Source organism: Bolinopsis microptera, chromosome 1 (genome assembly GCF_026151205.1).
Source record: "Bolinopsis microptera isolate Bmic1 chromosome 1, MBARI_Bmic_1.0, whole genome shotgun sequence".
Classification (NCBI taxonomy): domain Eukaryota; kingdom Metazoa; phylum Ctenophora; class Tentaculata; order Lobata; family Bolinopsidae; genus Bolinopsis; species Bolinopsis microptera.
Window position 1 is genome coordinate 24,920,380 of NC_087072.1, and position 16,850 is coordinate 24,937,229.

At 38.9% G+C, this 16,850-nt stretch overlaps 2 protein-coding genes across 2 annotated transcripts in view; both read right to left on the reverse strand.

The window, feature by feature from the left end:
* Positions 1-16,850, reverse strand: part of LOC134826029 (casein kinase II subunit alpha-like) — a 46,739-nt gene that overhangs the window by 11,332 nt on the left and 18,557 nt on the right. The window lies entirely within an intron of this gene.
* Positions 12,611-13,958, reverse strand: LOC134826028 (osteoclast-stimulating factor 1-like). The gene has a single exon (XM_063838288.1). It carries the CDS (start codon positions 13,774-13,776, stop codon positions 13,105-13,107), a length of 672 nt encoding a protein of 223 aa, XP_063694358.1. The 5' UTR covers positions 13,777-13,958; the 3' UTR covers positions 12,611-13,104.

Sequence of the window (16,850 nt, forward strand, 5' to 3'; positions counted from 1 at the left end):
ATCTAGCATCATGAGACATTAAATAAGTGAATAACCTATGTAAACTGCATACTGCATACTGCATACTGCATACTGCATACTGCAATTAGTAATGTAGTGAGAAAGGTTCTAATCTTGTCAGGGATCTGAGTGTTTGAGTAGAAGGGGGTGTATTCTTATTCCTAGTAGTACAAGTTAATCTAATTCTTTAAGAACTGTCATTGTTAACCTAATTATGGGTAATTACATTAATTATAATCATGGGTATGTTAGTAGTTACAACGATTTTGATAGACTGGATTAGTGGTCAGTAAATCCGATAACTGTTAGTGATGAATGTTTGAGAAACCAGTAAAAACTAAAGACGCTCCAATCCTGGAAGCATGGAGTAGAGACGAAAGCATACTGTAAATAATGTACAAAACAGGATACGTGTAACACTAGTAAAGTAGGTTTAGTCAAGCAGTGGTTTATAATAACCAACAAGTGTGGAACGCATCATCGACACTACAACTGGGGGGTTGACACGCACTATTCTGACTCACAATGCGATGATCTAAGTACCCTGAAAATAGCAAAACACTACAAGTAGGTGTGACGTAGTGTTGGCATTTGTCTCGGAGACACTGTTAACTCATGTAACCCCTCATGACAGGGTATTATTTATCAAACATTAAATCATTGGAACGTTTCTGTTCGTTTGAAGCACTTCTCCCCTTTCGTCACTTTCCAAGCTAATAAAACAAATTTCCAGATTTTATGCATCATAAAGGACGACACACCATGTTGCGTGAGCGATCCACAGTAAATAGCAAGCATCGGAACTTCTTTTAGTAGTGGTTTTGAGGAAACGCATATCAAAAAGCGGAAACGTTTGAGTCGAAGAGATGGCTTTAAAACCGACTGCCGGCTGAAGTAAGTGATGAGATGTTGCAGCGAGCAAACTGTCCGACAGTCCAGTTCCACAGAAAGCGGAACAGAGTGTGTGTGATTGATTTGACCGATAAGCTGGCACGCAACTTCATAACAGAGCACATTGTGAGATTTGTTTGGCAGCGAGCAAAGCTAGTTGTAGTTGGGATCTGGCCAACCGTTGTGACAACTGCTGGTTATTAAAAGAATAATCTCAGAAAGAACTCCAGTGTTGTATTACCAGTATAAGATACAGCACAGAGACCACTGTGTTCCTACCTTCGTCTTGGGTAACAGAGTGCTGAGGCTCAGACAGAAGTTAGACCGTTTGAGGGAGGAGGTGATATCGTAACAGAGCATGACTCCTCTTCAACCGTGCTTCCAGGGAAACCGAGCAGTTAGCACTATAGTCTATAGTAAACACGTACAACACAGGTGCTGACTGCTAACCCGTTCCAAGAGCGGCTATTCGCTGTAACCGTCTCCTTTAGAATATACTCTTCACGGTATCAATATCAAAGAAACATACGATCACTTCTACAGTAAAATCCTCTGTTATTAAAGCTGTTATTAAAGCTCTCACGCTTATCTTGTATGTTCAGTGTTCACGTTGAAGTAACAAACTACTGAGAAGAAGAGAAAGAAGAGTGCCGAAACCTGCTCCGGATAATATCTCTGATCTGTCAGACACCAAAGAATTGGCATGCACTTTCCAGAACGGCTCATCATGTTGAAACACACACGACACCATTCAGCTATATTTACTCACTATAACACACACCTCAGTATAGTTATTCACACCACGTACGTGTAGTGTGTACCACGTACACTGGAATGTTGGTAATTTGCTGCTTGCGGTAACTTAACAACCACACTTCACTTCAGGACGAGCATCAATTCCTTGGTGTTCAACCAAATTATAGCTTAACCATGGCAACTGTCATCTTAACCACTGACAGACGTCATGTACTCGCCATGATATATAATATGTCCATCATCTAGCATGACCATTAAAGTTAGGTGATGGTTGCCAGCGTAGAAAGCCACACTATATATTTGGTAAGCTTCTCAGTAGTAAGGCAGCTAGCTAGTCGGGGAGGATGCATGACCATAATTGGATTAATCAGCAAATAGTCGAGTGTAGAATTCTTCGTTCCTGGCGAGAGAAGGGTGTACTGTAATAATATAGTACACTGAGAACTGAGCAGGGAGAGAGAGACACTGAAGGAGAGAGGGAGGGAGGAGAGAGAGAGAGAGAGAGAGAGAGAGAGAGAGAGAGAGAGAGAGAGAGAGAGAGAGAGAGAGAGAGAGAGAGAGAGAGAGAGAGAGAGAGAGAGAGAGAGAGAGAGAGAGCAACCACTCAATAATCTGCATTACATTGCACCACCTCCACGACGAGATCCCTCACTTTACTATACTAAACCAGAGTATTGAAGTAGCTATCATCCCCTTAAATTGCAGCGCTTTATAAGCTCACATATCTGTGTTACAAGTTGCACAACAATGATATGTTCCAACGCCCACCACGTGCAGCTGGTCACGTACGAACTTCAAATAATGGTCACGTACGATCTTCAAATAATGGTCACGTACGAACTATGATTGGCCGAGTTCAAATAATGGTCACGTCCGACTGGCTAAGTTTTAATAAGCTAACTTCTCTAATAATGTAATGAACCTAAAAGCGTATGTCTCAAAGACACAGAGCTCTCAGAAACCTAATTATAGCGTGAGTAGTACGAGGGGAGGGGGCCGGGGGGGGGGGGGGGCGCGAGTTAACCTAACCAGATTAATGTTGTTAAGTTGGTAAGTGGTTATTACACGCTCTTTTTACACACTATTTCAGTGTAAACACAGCCGGGATAAGAAATACACATGATATTTCCTGACCCGGAATGAATTACAAAATGATAATGAGTAAGTGGTTAACTAACTGACGACGAATGGGGGAACTTTTTGCAAATTGCAATAATGCGAATGCTTTAACGGTTAATATGCGGGAAATTTAATGCACGGAGTTTTCGTAATCATTGAATTGCTATGTACCAGCAGAGTCATCATACTGTTCCGATTATCATGAGAACAACTCAACAAGCAAAACGTGTCCACCGATTAAGATGAAATATAATATAGACAATGAATAATGAGTGTCGATCAGTTTGTTCGGTCTGTAAGTTTAAAAAATTCAAAGCCTCCACAACACTAAATAAAGCACAAGATAGTTTAACTTCTAAACTCATCTAATGTACATTTTACACTCAAGCATTATAGAAGTTTTCACTCACAGCTTTTTGCTAAGATTGGGATTGTGGTCGATAATCGAATACAACATTACAATAACAAGTCTATCTCGGACTGTACACGATTCAGTCCACCCTGCAGTAATACAGTTTGTGAAGGAGTAATACAGTAGTAATACAGTTTGTGTTGAAGGAGTGTTGAAGGAGTGATAAGCGTGGAATACGGCTATGCAGTTAACCGTTCTTAGTAAGATGGCTACCATTCAGATAATACATAGTATGATAAGGACATATAATATAGTGAGGATAGTTATGTAGTCAACTCAGCCCACCCCTCCCCAGTCCCCCCCCCCCCCCTCTAGTAGATAAATAAATGGTGCAGATTTGATTAAAGCAACTGATGAAAGTGTGTGGTGGCTCAGCAAACTCTAAGTTACATTCAACATATTGACCAAGACGCGGACTACTTCAAATCGACGATATGCGGGGAATTGGAAAATCATTATATCATTATCCAATTATTGTATCTAAGTATTACTCAAAATTATGTATAATCGTATACTTTTGCTTTGCTGTGCACTGTGCAGCCACGATAGTTGATTCTCAAATCTGGGAACCATAACAAATCAATATAAACATTTTAAGTAAAGAAATAAGTTAATAAGTCAGTTGTTAAATTTGAAAACAAAAAAGGCTAAATTGTTTAGACATGATTTGACTAAGACGTCTAACAAAATGACGCTCAAAATTTCAAGTATTGAGCGAAATAGATTGTCAAGGTTAATGGAATATCCCGATAAATAGAGTGTCAAAGTAAAGTTGATTTCACACTAAACAAATGGTCGCGGTCAAGAGTGTGACGATAACAGTAAAGGCTGTACAGCTACAGTGTACAACTGTGCTACAATAAACTACTGCTGCTGTCTCCTTCTACAAGACCCATTTCCGGGTAGATTGTTTATGCAACTTATATCACTGTAGTATGAAATGCATTATAAATCGGTATAAATAATGAAGTTGCGACGCAAAGTGAACAAAAAAGTAGTTGAACATTAAAATGATAAAATTATCTACAATCAGAAATACAATTAATATAGAAATGTTGTCACAGGAAACAAATGTATAATTAGGAAACAGGTCATGATTTTCTTTTAGGAAATTGGAATTGAATTGAGAGCGAAACGACGGATGATACAATTTTTAAAAAATTGCTGGAAAGAAAGATTTAGAGATTGTAAAGGTAATTCAACTAATAATCAAAGGATAAAATCAAAAAAACCTTTACAGGATTAGATACAAAAACCAATGTTTAAAAACCTGACATACAAAACATTCATGACGCCTCTAAAACAAATGTTTATAGACGCCTACTTATCTTTATCAGCCGCAAAACCGAAAGATAAGGAAAATTTGCGAGCGCAATATTGGCTGATTAAATTTTACCGTATATGATAAGTTATTGGTTATATTTTATGTGGAATTCAGACGGAAATTGCGGTCACCTTATCACGTTGGGGAATGATAATGTTATACAATACATTATATAATACATTAGAAGGCCACATGTACTTATTTCATATTTGAGTATTGAACGGAATAAATACCTAGTCCAAGAAAATTGGATTAGTATTCTAAAATAACACGACTTTTTTGTTTTATATAGAGTAAATTGTCATAACCTCCCAACTAGAACTCTCTCGCTCAAGTAGTTGAGTAGAGCTGCAGACCTGCCTTACGAATCCGAACTATAAAACCATCTTCCTTCTCTACTCTTCTACTTGTGACAGGAATACCTTCTCTACTTGTGACAGGACTACCTTCTCTTCTCTTCTACTTGTGACAGGACTACCTTCTCTTCTCTTCTACTTGTGACAGGACTAGTTGGACTACCTTCTCTTCTCTTCTACTTGTGACAGGACTACCTTCTCTTCTCTTCTACTTGTGACAGGACTCTCTCTCTTTCTCTTCTACTTGTGACAGGACTACCTTCTCTACTTGTGACAGGACTACCTTCTCTTCTCTTCTACTTGTGACAGGACTACCTTCTCTTCTCTTCTACTTGTGACAGGACTACCTTCTCTTCTCTTCTACTTGTGACAGGACTACCTTCTCTTCTCTTCTACTTGTGACAGGACTACCTTCTCTTCTCTTCTACTTGTGACAGGACTACCTTCTCTTCTCTTCTACTTGTGACAGGACTACCTTCTCTACTCTTCTACTTGTGACAGGACTACCTTCTCTACTTGTGACAGGACTACCTTCTCTTCTCGCTGCCGGAACAGATGAAGATCGGCGACGGGGTGTTGAGAATAAGCCCCCAGGAACTACAGTACGTGTCGAACTAGAAGCCAGAGAGCGCACTGTAGTTCCTGTACGAGTCGAACTACTGTACGTGTACCGGAACTTGAAACTCAACAAAGCTTCAAAATTGAATTGCTTTGTTACCTCCTTTGTTTCAGAAGCTCCCAGTATCTGGTTCCGTGAGTGTTATAGCCCCCTATCAACAATAACTAACTGTAGATTATCTTTGTAAGAAAATTTCTTTCTAAGTAATCTGCACCTCTGAAGTGCAGATCAGATAGAAACAGTCGCCGAAGATCAAGCAACTTCCTTTTGTTTCCAATGTATGATTGGACTCTGAGCAGACATTTTTTCATGATGAGCACATCGTATCTGACATTGTGGAGATCAATTGTTGTAGATTTAAATACAATTTTCCTCTTCCTCTGGCCTGAGGCATCTGTTGTCCAAGAGGTGCGTCCTCTCATTATTGTCCCTGACACACAAGTCTACTCCTAAACAGACATTAGTTCATGAGGATCACAGCGTATCAACTGCTCCTGTGATCTGTCTCATTATTTGATTATCTGAAATTCTAACGTTTCACTTTATTTGCTGAGATGAGGACTCTGAACCTGATTATAACTTTCTCTGCTCTGCTCATTTTGATAAATGCGGAGCCAAAGTGCGGGGGAAGCTTACTCAAGAAGAATATCGAAAACTTTAAAACTTTATGCCTTGTTCAAGGATATAAAACTGAAATAGATGGCTGTACAGGAACGACCGAAAATACGCTGAATAGAAGACAGGTGGAGAAGTGCGCAAATATTGAAGAGAATTTAAAGAGATGTGACTACACGTGCTATGAACCTGTCCAGGGTGGCTGGACTGACTTCGGAGATTGGTCTGAGTGTTCTGCTAAATGTGGCGCACAAGATTGTCCCGTTGCTGGTGGCTGGTCTAACTTCGGAGATTGGTCTGAGTGTTCTGCTAGATGTGGTGGAGGATCTCAGAGTAGGTCCAGGACCTGCACTAACCCTGCACCTCAACATGAAGGAGCAAAGTGTCAGGGAGAGGACTCAGAAAACCAGGATTGTAACGCACAAGATTGTCCCGTTGCTGGTGGCTGGACTGACTTCGGAGATTGGTCTGAGTGCTCTGCTAAATGTGGTGGAGGATCTCAGAGTAGATCCAGGACCTGCACTAACCCTGCACCTCAACATGAAGGAGCAAAGTGTCAGGGAGAGGACTCAGAAAGCCAGGATTGTAACGCACAAGATTGTTGGGTTCAAAATGTGATAAAAGCAACTTGGCAGCAGATTCCAGGAGGACTTACCAGGATCTCGAAAGGAGACTCAGGAGTGTGGGGTGTCAATAGCAATGACAACATCTTCAAGCTTAATACTGATGGAAACAGCTGGACTCATATCAGTGGTGGATTGGTGCAAGTTTCATCTGGGAAATCTGTTTTGGGGGTCAACAAAGACGATAAAGTCTACACGTACTTGGGAGACAACAAATGGTATAGGCTCAGCGGAGAATTGACAAACGTAGATGTGAGCAACAAAGGTCACATATGGGGAGTGAACAGAGAACAGAACATCTACAGAAGGACTGGCGGCTCATGGCAGCTCATCCCCGGAAAACTCATCCAAATCAGTGTCGGAGAATCCGGGGTTTGGGGAGTGAATGAGGCAAACAAGATCTTCTACCGAAAAGGAACTTACGGTGACGCCGAGGAACCTGGAACAAACTGGATTAATGTTCTTGGAAAGCTGCAATGGGTTGGCTCAGGAAAGGGCATTGTTGTTGGCGTGAACCATAATAATGACATCTTTTACCGCAAGGGAATAACAGCAAATAACCCTACTGGCACGAATTGGGTTAATGTACCCGGAAAGCTGATGCAAATTGATGTGCACGGAGACGAAGCAGTTGGAACTAACTCTGATAACAACATCTTCAGATCTCCAGTAGGGCCAGTAGAATAAGTATACTATATATTATATTGAACCATTTCGGAGATGATTCATAACACTCTTTATGCATGGTACAGATATGCTAATCAATTCTTCGAAAATCGTTTAGATTTAAGCTTAAACTGTCAATAAATTACGTGACATTATGCTTCCTTGTTTATTTTAGATTTTGTCATCTACAATGATAAGAACAATTACGCCTCTTTTCGTCCTGACTTTGAATTTATCTTAGTGTAATATATAAAATTTTATTAAATGGGTATAACATATAAATTTTTTAGATTGATAATTTGAGAGTGAAAAACGTTATCTTGTTCCGATGTTGATGTGACTACTGACTATCTTTACTTGTTACGCAAAAAAAGGTTATGATTAATTTTGCATTTTATATTTGACTCAAACAAAATTAACAATAAACGTAAAAATAAAATTGTATTTGCTTTTCTCCATGACGTGGTCATTGAGAAACAAGTTGACTCTCTATAGGGGGAATGAAAACAATGAACTACGACAAAATTTTATTTAAAATTTGAAGCAACTTATCACCCATTGGCTTAGAGCTAGCTACCATTGTAAATTCCACAAATTCTGAACTATTGTGTAAGATCTCAGCTGCTGCAGAGAAATTTGAAATTCCACGACCAGTAGGGAGGTTCATAATAACAAAATATTGTCAAATAATTGCTACCTCCGGCTTATCTGTTGTTTCTAAGGTCGAATAGCTACCAAAAAATTTTAAGCTTCAACTCGAATCGCAAACAATCCCCCGACCATGCCCCAATTTGGGCATGAAGAAGTGCGTTTAGTGCTCTAAAAGTGTGTCTGTCTAAATAAATGGTAGGAAAGGTTAATTTCAGTCGAAGTCTCTTGTCTCTACAACCGTTAGTTCTGGCATACCAAATCTTGCGGCGGAGTCGCGAGATCAGCTGCAACTGAACCAAAGTTCGTGGAGACTTGAGACTTGTACTACTGTATTATGAGATTATTTGATAAAAATGGGTCTTAAATCAAATGTTGCCTTCTACCGAAATACCTTGTTCTCAGAGTCATACACCTCAACAACCACCCCCTCGTCCTCTATATCCTCCTCCTCCTCCATCTTCTCCATCTCACTACTTGTACCTGGTCTCAAAAGCTCATCTAGTTGTGTATACAGTTTAGAGAACACGTGGTTCCATATGTTGAGCCTCAGGTTAGGGGAGTGTGTCCTGCAGAACTTCACATCTGCTATACAGCTGAACATTCTGTTGTTCACCAGGTCTTGTAGGTCACATGTGGTAGGGACTAAAAGCTGACTCAACACGGCAACAAGGAACAACATATGGGATGAAAAACGGAGAAAGTTGACAGAGAAATTCACAGCTCACACGAACAAAAAGTATATGAACGTTTTGAGCAGCTCCAAGTTCAAAAAAGGAGCTGGAGCGTGTTACAACTGGATGCAGAAGAACAAGGCACTTTGTGGGATAAAACCTTATTAGAGGGCCGGTAACAAAGGTTTGCAACTTAGATTGAGTAGTATTTTAGGCAGCAGATGTCAGACAATACAATCTAGGCGTGTGTGTAACCAGTCTTTCTGAATACATAAAAATCTTTTTTTTACTCCTTTGTAAAGCTCACAGGTAAGTACTAACTAAGTAATACAATAGTTCGATAATGTGGTTACCATCGAGATGTTTTTTATTCAATACAGTATTGCGTTTTTGGAAGCATTCTCACGTAGGTAACCAGTTGGCTAGTAGGCGTAATAGGGGCACATGTAACACTCTAAATTTGGGTTAATCTATTCTCCTTAAATTACGGAGAATGATACGTTTTATTATTAATGTCAGTCTCTAGAAACATTGAAATTAGACATATAAAATAGTTCCTAAAACAAAGGTAATTCACCGTACTATCATCTAGAGCAATAATTGTCAAGAGTATTATGCATAAAATAATGCCAGATCCGACAAACTCGTTTTACAATACCGTTTTCTAATATTATGATAGTGTGCAGAATATGGCGGTACCTTTTTCATAATTATAAGAGTTAACACAAGGGTACTAGTCACAAAACCAGCTGAACTATGACGATTTAACCAGCCGTTAAGTGACATTAATAACCAATTAAGTGATTATAACGGAGAGTAACAAGCCGTGTCAGCGTGGGACATTACCTTGGGTTGCGGAGACGCTCGTTTTTCAAAGAGAGGAGGATCCCGGGCAGACGAGGGTTTGGGCGAGGGTCGAGGACTGGACTTTCGGGCTTTACTACTGGATTAGGAGGTCAGGGTGAGAACTCTGGTATATTTGGCGGAAGTGAGCTAAAATTAATGTAACCTTGGTCCTTCTCCGAACCCTAACTCCTAATCTTACCAGAGTTCCGGAATCTAAAAAGATTAGCGTACGAACTCGTGGCGTGGTACGTTATAATGCAGGACAGGTTTGATACAAAAGGCTGGTCATATAGAGAAACAGTGCCGTTATAATCTGAGCAACTTCTTAACATTGACAGTGAACTTACCAGGACATGAACTCTTAGGATTGTACACAAGAAGTGAGGGAGGATAAAAAGGAGGAGAGGACTCTGGTACAACGAACACAAAACACCAAACTACCTTACCTGATCTGTTGACACGAGACCAAGGTCACTAGCAAAGAGTCAATGCTGAACGAAGGAGGGCCCCCATAAGGCATAATGACTTCATGCTTCTCTTTAAAGATCCGCTGATTAGCCTACACCTGAGCCATCCACTAGTCCCACAGCCAAGAAAATACCATGTGCTCATTTATAAAAGTATCATGTACTCCTTTATATGGTATAATGTGAGACAGATTGCAGGTTTTTTAAAAGGAATAGTTAATTAGGATTCCAGAGGCCATTGAATGCTCATTATAAAACTATCCTGACGGAGGGGTTCAGCAGTCACTTACTCTTAAAGTCTCATGTTGATTATATGGAGTGGCCAGCGGCAGTTTAAGTAATAATATGAAATTATTTGACTTTATTCGACCTTATGGAAGGCGCTGGTTTTGATACCATAACTTTGAGTGGGAGTTTTTGAGTACATATATTTTCTCATTTACTGCTATAATTTGTTATGTTTGCTCGAGTTTGGTTTCCAAGAATTAATTTCCCGAGAAAACTTTTCCGAGATGTACAATAAAAGTTTATTTTGTATTAAAATGGGTATGAGAATTTGGTAGTCGGGAATTTTCTCTGAATCACGAATAATTCAAACGATGCTGCTGTGTTTTAACTGAACTCTTTTAGTTATCGAATGTGCAACATAAGAACAAGGTATGATGTTTCTCTTAGGTATTCAGGACGATACGATGCTAGCTACTTAAGAATCTAGAATTAGATTCTCTAGGTGCATAATGTTGTTTTTTGTACTCTAGGGCACGCTTTAATGGCTTGAATAATGAATATGCGTATTGTCTTGGGTGCGATATTATTGTCGAAGCGTGCTATAAATACTAGTTATCAATTTAATATTTATAAATACAGAGTGGCCCATAATATACTCTCGAGATGTATTAGTGTTGCAATAATCCGAGCAACAGTAGGATCAGATGACGCTGGAGCAGATGACGTATATATTTAATTCTTGAACGTCTGCCTTTCGTCGTGTACTTCACAAAACAGACACAAAAACATATTAAATAAAACTATTGACCGCCATTTTAAAAATTCAACCCTCAAACATCCAAATTCGTGAAGTACAGCTCGTGGCTGTAATTCACTAAATATAGCCTGTGGTATAAAAACCGATAATTGAGATAAACTGTAAATGTTAACCAAAACCAGTTATTAATATTATATCAAATAAGGGCATGACGTGATCTAAGTTAATGGGAGTTATCCTGTCAAAATAGCTGTACTGATTATCGAACATTTTAAGAGAGATAAGAGAGAAGGAGTTTTCATAACATGGTGATATAAAATATTCTGATGTTTTTTGAAGGGTGAAATTGATCGGTACGATGGATCGATCAGTGAAGAATGTTCGTTATTTCGATGATATTCAGGGGGATGGTAATTTGATCCTTGGCACTAATTCCCACATATTACACTAGATTTGTCACATTTCAACCACAAATTACACAAATCGTTTCAACACGTCAGCCTTCAACGAGCTAACCGTTCTGGATACAAAAAACTTGACTTCCCAGGACAAATTTCTGACTTCCCAGGACTAGAGCAAGTAAAAAAATAACTGAAAAAAGGGAGCAGTTCATCTGTACCGTCAGTAACGAAACTGGGATTTTTAAACAATCAGGCCCTGGGAACTGAAACAAGAGACATAACAACAAGCTAGAACTGAGGAGGCACACAAACACGTTAGACGAGAAACTGAACGCCACGCACGCACACAAAAAGAGAACAGACCGGACACGGAACCCACAATCCAAACATTCCAGGGTTACACTCTCTCTCTCTCTCTGCAAACAATAACACTGACTCTAATGAGATGATGACGAAGGTAGAGAGAGGAAGAGAGCTCTGAGGTGTATATTACAATAGCTGGAGTGCACAGAGGCACACACACAGGGGCCGGGTACACACAGCCTATAATGGTAAAGTGACGTGGTGAGGTCAGAGCTGGAAAAAGAGTGAGATCTTGTGTTCCACGAGGGTTATATTACGCAATATTACATTATAATATTACCACGAGTTCTGTATATTATGTGGAATGTTACACTGTCTACTATAATACCGGGGGTTTGTTGTAGACCCCATCAGAAAAGGTAATCAATAAGTTAGTGTTTCGTACTTGCTGTGGTTTTAAAATTACAAGTTTCAACTCTGGTGACTAATTTTATTGACATTGTAATGCATTATAATGAGTGTATACTAGATGTGTAAAGAGTGTGCAACAAAACAAATTAATTAAGTAATCAAAGAAACAAAAATGAAAGGATCAGAAATAATCAAAGTTTGGCAGATAAACCTCAATTTCTTCAAGTTAGCAGCAAGCAAGAACAACTACAAAACCAAAGCACTCCCAACATCTCTGGCAAAACGTGACATGATTTTCTTGAGCTAAAGAAATCTAAAGGTTAGTAGAAAGAAATTCACCGGAATTTGGAAAGTTGCAAAATCTGAAAATCACATAATAATCAACCGGGTTTACCGAAGAATAAAATGGCTATGATCCAGGTAATGAATGCATTTGTTAATTATCCATCGGAGCAACTTCACAGTTCACACGAATAAACAATTAAACAGCAGAATAAGTTTACAAAATAACAATTTAAAAATTGTGTGATATTATTGGGTAATATTTCTGAAAATTAGAAAACGAACAGAATTAGAATTATGTTGAGAGTCCTCGACAAAAAAACAAGGAGTGATTCGAAAAACGTCTGAACTCTGAAAATCGTGTTTCTGAACGATAGTTGATAACAATAATTACGTTAAGTGAAAATTTGAATTAAGATATAATTAATGTGATAAAAACACGTATACATGCTATTAGAGACACTAAAAACTGACTTCATCAATAATCAAACAATGATAGAACAGTGATCAAGCCAAAACTTATTTTTGGCATGAAAATTACATTTCACCCAATCGAATCGTCAACGTACAAAAACAAATAAACTTCTTACGTAAAACTTTTTCTCATTCTATCAAAAACCTGTAGAGGAACTGTTGTCTACTGGAGAACTAGTGGTGATCATGTGTAAAACGTTCATGATTTGAATAACGATGATAACTGTGCTGTCTAGTCTGAATCCTCTGCAGCATCATCGTCAATATAATCGGAAGCATTGAGCACATGCTTGCTGTTCAATTTCTTCAAGTCTCTGAGAAGAGCCTTCGTCTCGGCGTCCCTCGCAAGACTGAAAGGTGTTTTCCCCTCATTGTTCTTGATATCAGTCTTAGCTCCAGCTTCCAGTAACAGTTCCACTGATGCTGCCTGACTCTTCCAAGCAGCTTGGTGCAGGGGAGTGTCCCCCATTTTATTCTGAACATCGAGCAGTATGTTCATCTGTCTGAGGAGCACCTTCACGCACTCCAAGTACCCCCCAGCAGAGGCCCAATGCAGAGGGGTGCATCCTGCGTAGTCAAGTCCGTTAGGTGACAACTTGTTAGCCAGACAGTCAGTAAGAAGCTCCATGTTACCCCTCTTAGCAGCCTCATGTAGGGGGTTCTCTACTGTCTCCGTGTTCTCCTCCACGTAGTTAGAGGGGATCAGACCTGTTTTCCCTCTCTCGGGGTGCCCAATTCTAGCCTTGTACCACCCTGCTTCTGGTTCTTCTAAAATGTACAGCTGGTCACCCTCGTTAAATGACACCTCGTCAGCTTGTGTCGCTTTGTACGGGTAGATTGCTTTCACTACTTTGAGGATGGAGTTTGGCTTCTTGGGGGGAGGAGGCGCTGGTCTTTGAGGCATTGTGTGCTAGGTTGGTGGGGTTTGGGTCAGTTTGGTGAAGTGATAAGCGCGTGGCAGTCACAAACATCACTCGTCACACAAATGCGATTTTCACTCACGATCACAACTGGATATTTCATACTTTGTATTTTTCAGACATTCAGCCGTTAAGCACACTTTATAACGATAGTTTCCCCTTACCAGAGTTACCACCCTAACAAAAAACACCTGACCACTCACTTAAAATGATCATGTTCGACCCTCAGCAATAATCACAGACTCCAGATGCGATGCACCGTGTGATGCATGTTTATTGTAAAGCCATAAAAACACTAATGGCGGGAGTTCTGATATAGTTTTATTCCCACGATTACTAAATAAAATGGATACCTCAAATGTTAAACAAAACACAGCCCAAGCAGGCAAGCATGTCAGAGCTTACTCAGCTTAGACAAAGACTGCATCACAACCTCGGTATTCCATTCGGATTCATGGCTGCTTGTGCTTTGGTGGATAATTTTCGAACTCTTAGAGGCAAAAAAAAACCTTACCTCGGCATATCTACAGTTCCAGACTATGACAGAACCCATGATCAAAACGTAGGCAAACAGACTTGTAAAGATGCAAAAGAACGAATCAAACCGTACACGACAAAAGAGATCGACTAAGAGCAACACATTTTGATCTCAATTAAACACCCAACACGGTTCTAGCACGCACAGAATGTTCCGGAAAATAATGTGATATGTATGTAAACTTTCGTCATCATGCTTCAAGTTTAATACATATGGTTAAGAAATATGCAACATGTTCACACTCATTCATGACTGAAATGTTAGAATCTAGATTATCATAACATGATTGCTAGGCACTCCAAGAGAGATGATCAGGATTGCATATAATAAACATAAAATTAAAAGAAACTAACAAACCGTATGTCTATATAATATGCTCAAATAAATTTCAGTATAATGATCAAGAATCGCAAAATCCAGGGCTGGGCGTGGTGAGGTATGCAACTAAACCAAGTAATGCACATTTTGTGCGTTATTTATGAAAAGTTAAAAGGTACAGCGGCCCTATAAAGACAGCAGCTTATATATTTTAGAGTACTTCTTCTAATTATAACAATGCCAACCATATTATGCAACCGTTAAAATAAACACGTCATATTTGTAGAAAGAATATCAGTTTAAAAACGCTCATTGGTAAAATGAATAGAATTTAATTGCGATAGCTGGAATGTGAACTAAAAAAGTAAGAGCTCACTGCTGGCCTCGACAACTAATGAATACTGACGTGAACTACCTGGTGTCAGAAACAAGAAAGTCAAAAACCAAAATCCAAAAACCATGCTCTTGAGATGGTTATGGGTACTTTATATACAGGTCAAAACAGTGAACACAATAGCTGATACACGTCACCTTAAAAACAGAGCAGAATAGATACTTAAAGAAATGAAGTAACAGTCCACACACTCACACACACACAGCCGAATATATGGCCACAAGAAATAGAGTTAGAACGTAAAACAATAGCCAGACTCACGGAGTAGAATGTATAACACAGTATCAGATTACAGCTCCTTCCCTCTTACAGATACTCGGCTCTGTGTGTGACGTCACACATCGTACACCGGAACGTATGACGTCATCAGCGTTATGTGGTGGAGAATGTGCCAACTAATGTGGAGAAAATGTACGGATATATATGGAATGTGTGTGTCACGTCAGAGAATATGCAGAGCAAAATCTAAAAATCACATAACACTGCTCTCACATACGTTAACAAACGAAATAAGCACGCCGCACAATGAAAGAGATTCACACACACGCAAACATTCCTACATGACCACTAGGAAGTGAATTCCGTGTAAAGTGGATTACATTACCCTGCATAATATATTACACACTGTGTGTTGCACACGTAAGAGTTGCTAAGGTACACACGAAAAGTAAACAATCGCACGTAGCATAGCCGCATATTATATAATCTGCGGAATGAAGACACTTATCATGATGATATGGTGAAATGTCAAATATTCAGATATGTTAAATATGCAAATATCATGTAATTCCGTACACGTAAGCTTTTTCTGTTAAAATCACCGGGTACATTTTCAACACGGAGGGATTCCTTCATGATAATGAAAAAGTGAGTAACTAAGTCATAAGTACGAACTGTAAAGAAAACCAATCTAATGAACTGCAAATCTGAGTTCGGTTTTAAAACTCAACATGATAAAATTAAACATTACATCACGTTTCAACAGTTAGCTTCATCAAAGGCTTTTCCAAAACCAATAAAACGTAATCAGTCCACGTAAGACTAACTAAGAGGTTCAATACAGAGCTAGCTGAGTTATAAAGTTATAGAGTAGAGCTATAGACTATAGAGTTAGTTGATAACAATATATAATAACTAAACATTGATTATACATCGCTCTATATTTTATGAATAAAACTCATATCTACTGATTTAGCTCAAGCCATCTAAAGCGACTCGTGGACGCGTACATAAGAACTAAGAATTGTATGAGCCATGAAATTATATGTGAAAGTTATATGAAGACCGTTCATAAGATGTTTAAAACAAAGTTAGTTTAGTGTGAAGTGTGATGTGAAGTGAGCAGATATATTGAGTACTGTGAGAAGCGTACAATGTGTAGAGTGTACAATGTGTAGAGTGTACAATGTGTAGAGTGTACAATGTGTAGAGTGTACAATGTGTAGAGTGTACAATGTGTACTGTGTAGAGTGTACAATGTGAAGAGTACAATGTGTAGAGTGTACAATGTGTAGAGTACAGCGCAGTGTACAAGTGATGTGAGTCGAAATTCAGTCTCCCTGAAATGATATATCCAGGTATCAGATTTAAAACTGCATCTTAAATCTAAAAGATAAAAATTATTTTCAACAGTTGCTAACATTTTCTTGCTTTCATTAGAAATATTACAATAATTTTAAAGCATGAATTGTGATTAAGAAAGAAATAGCAATTAATGAATTCAAACTTAAATATTAGTTTAATGAAAAAGAAGAATTTATTATGACGTTTAAACACAGATGTAAAATGAAATCGATAATACACGAGAA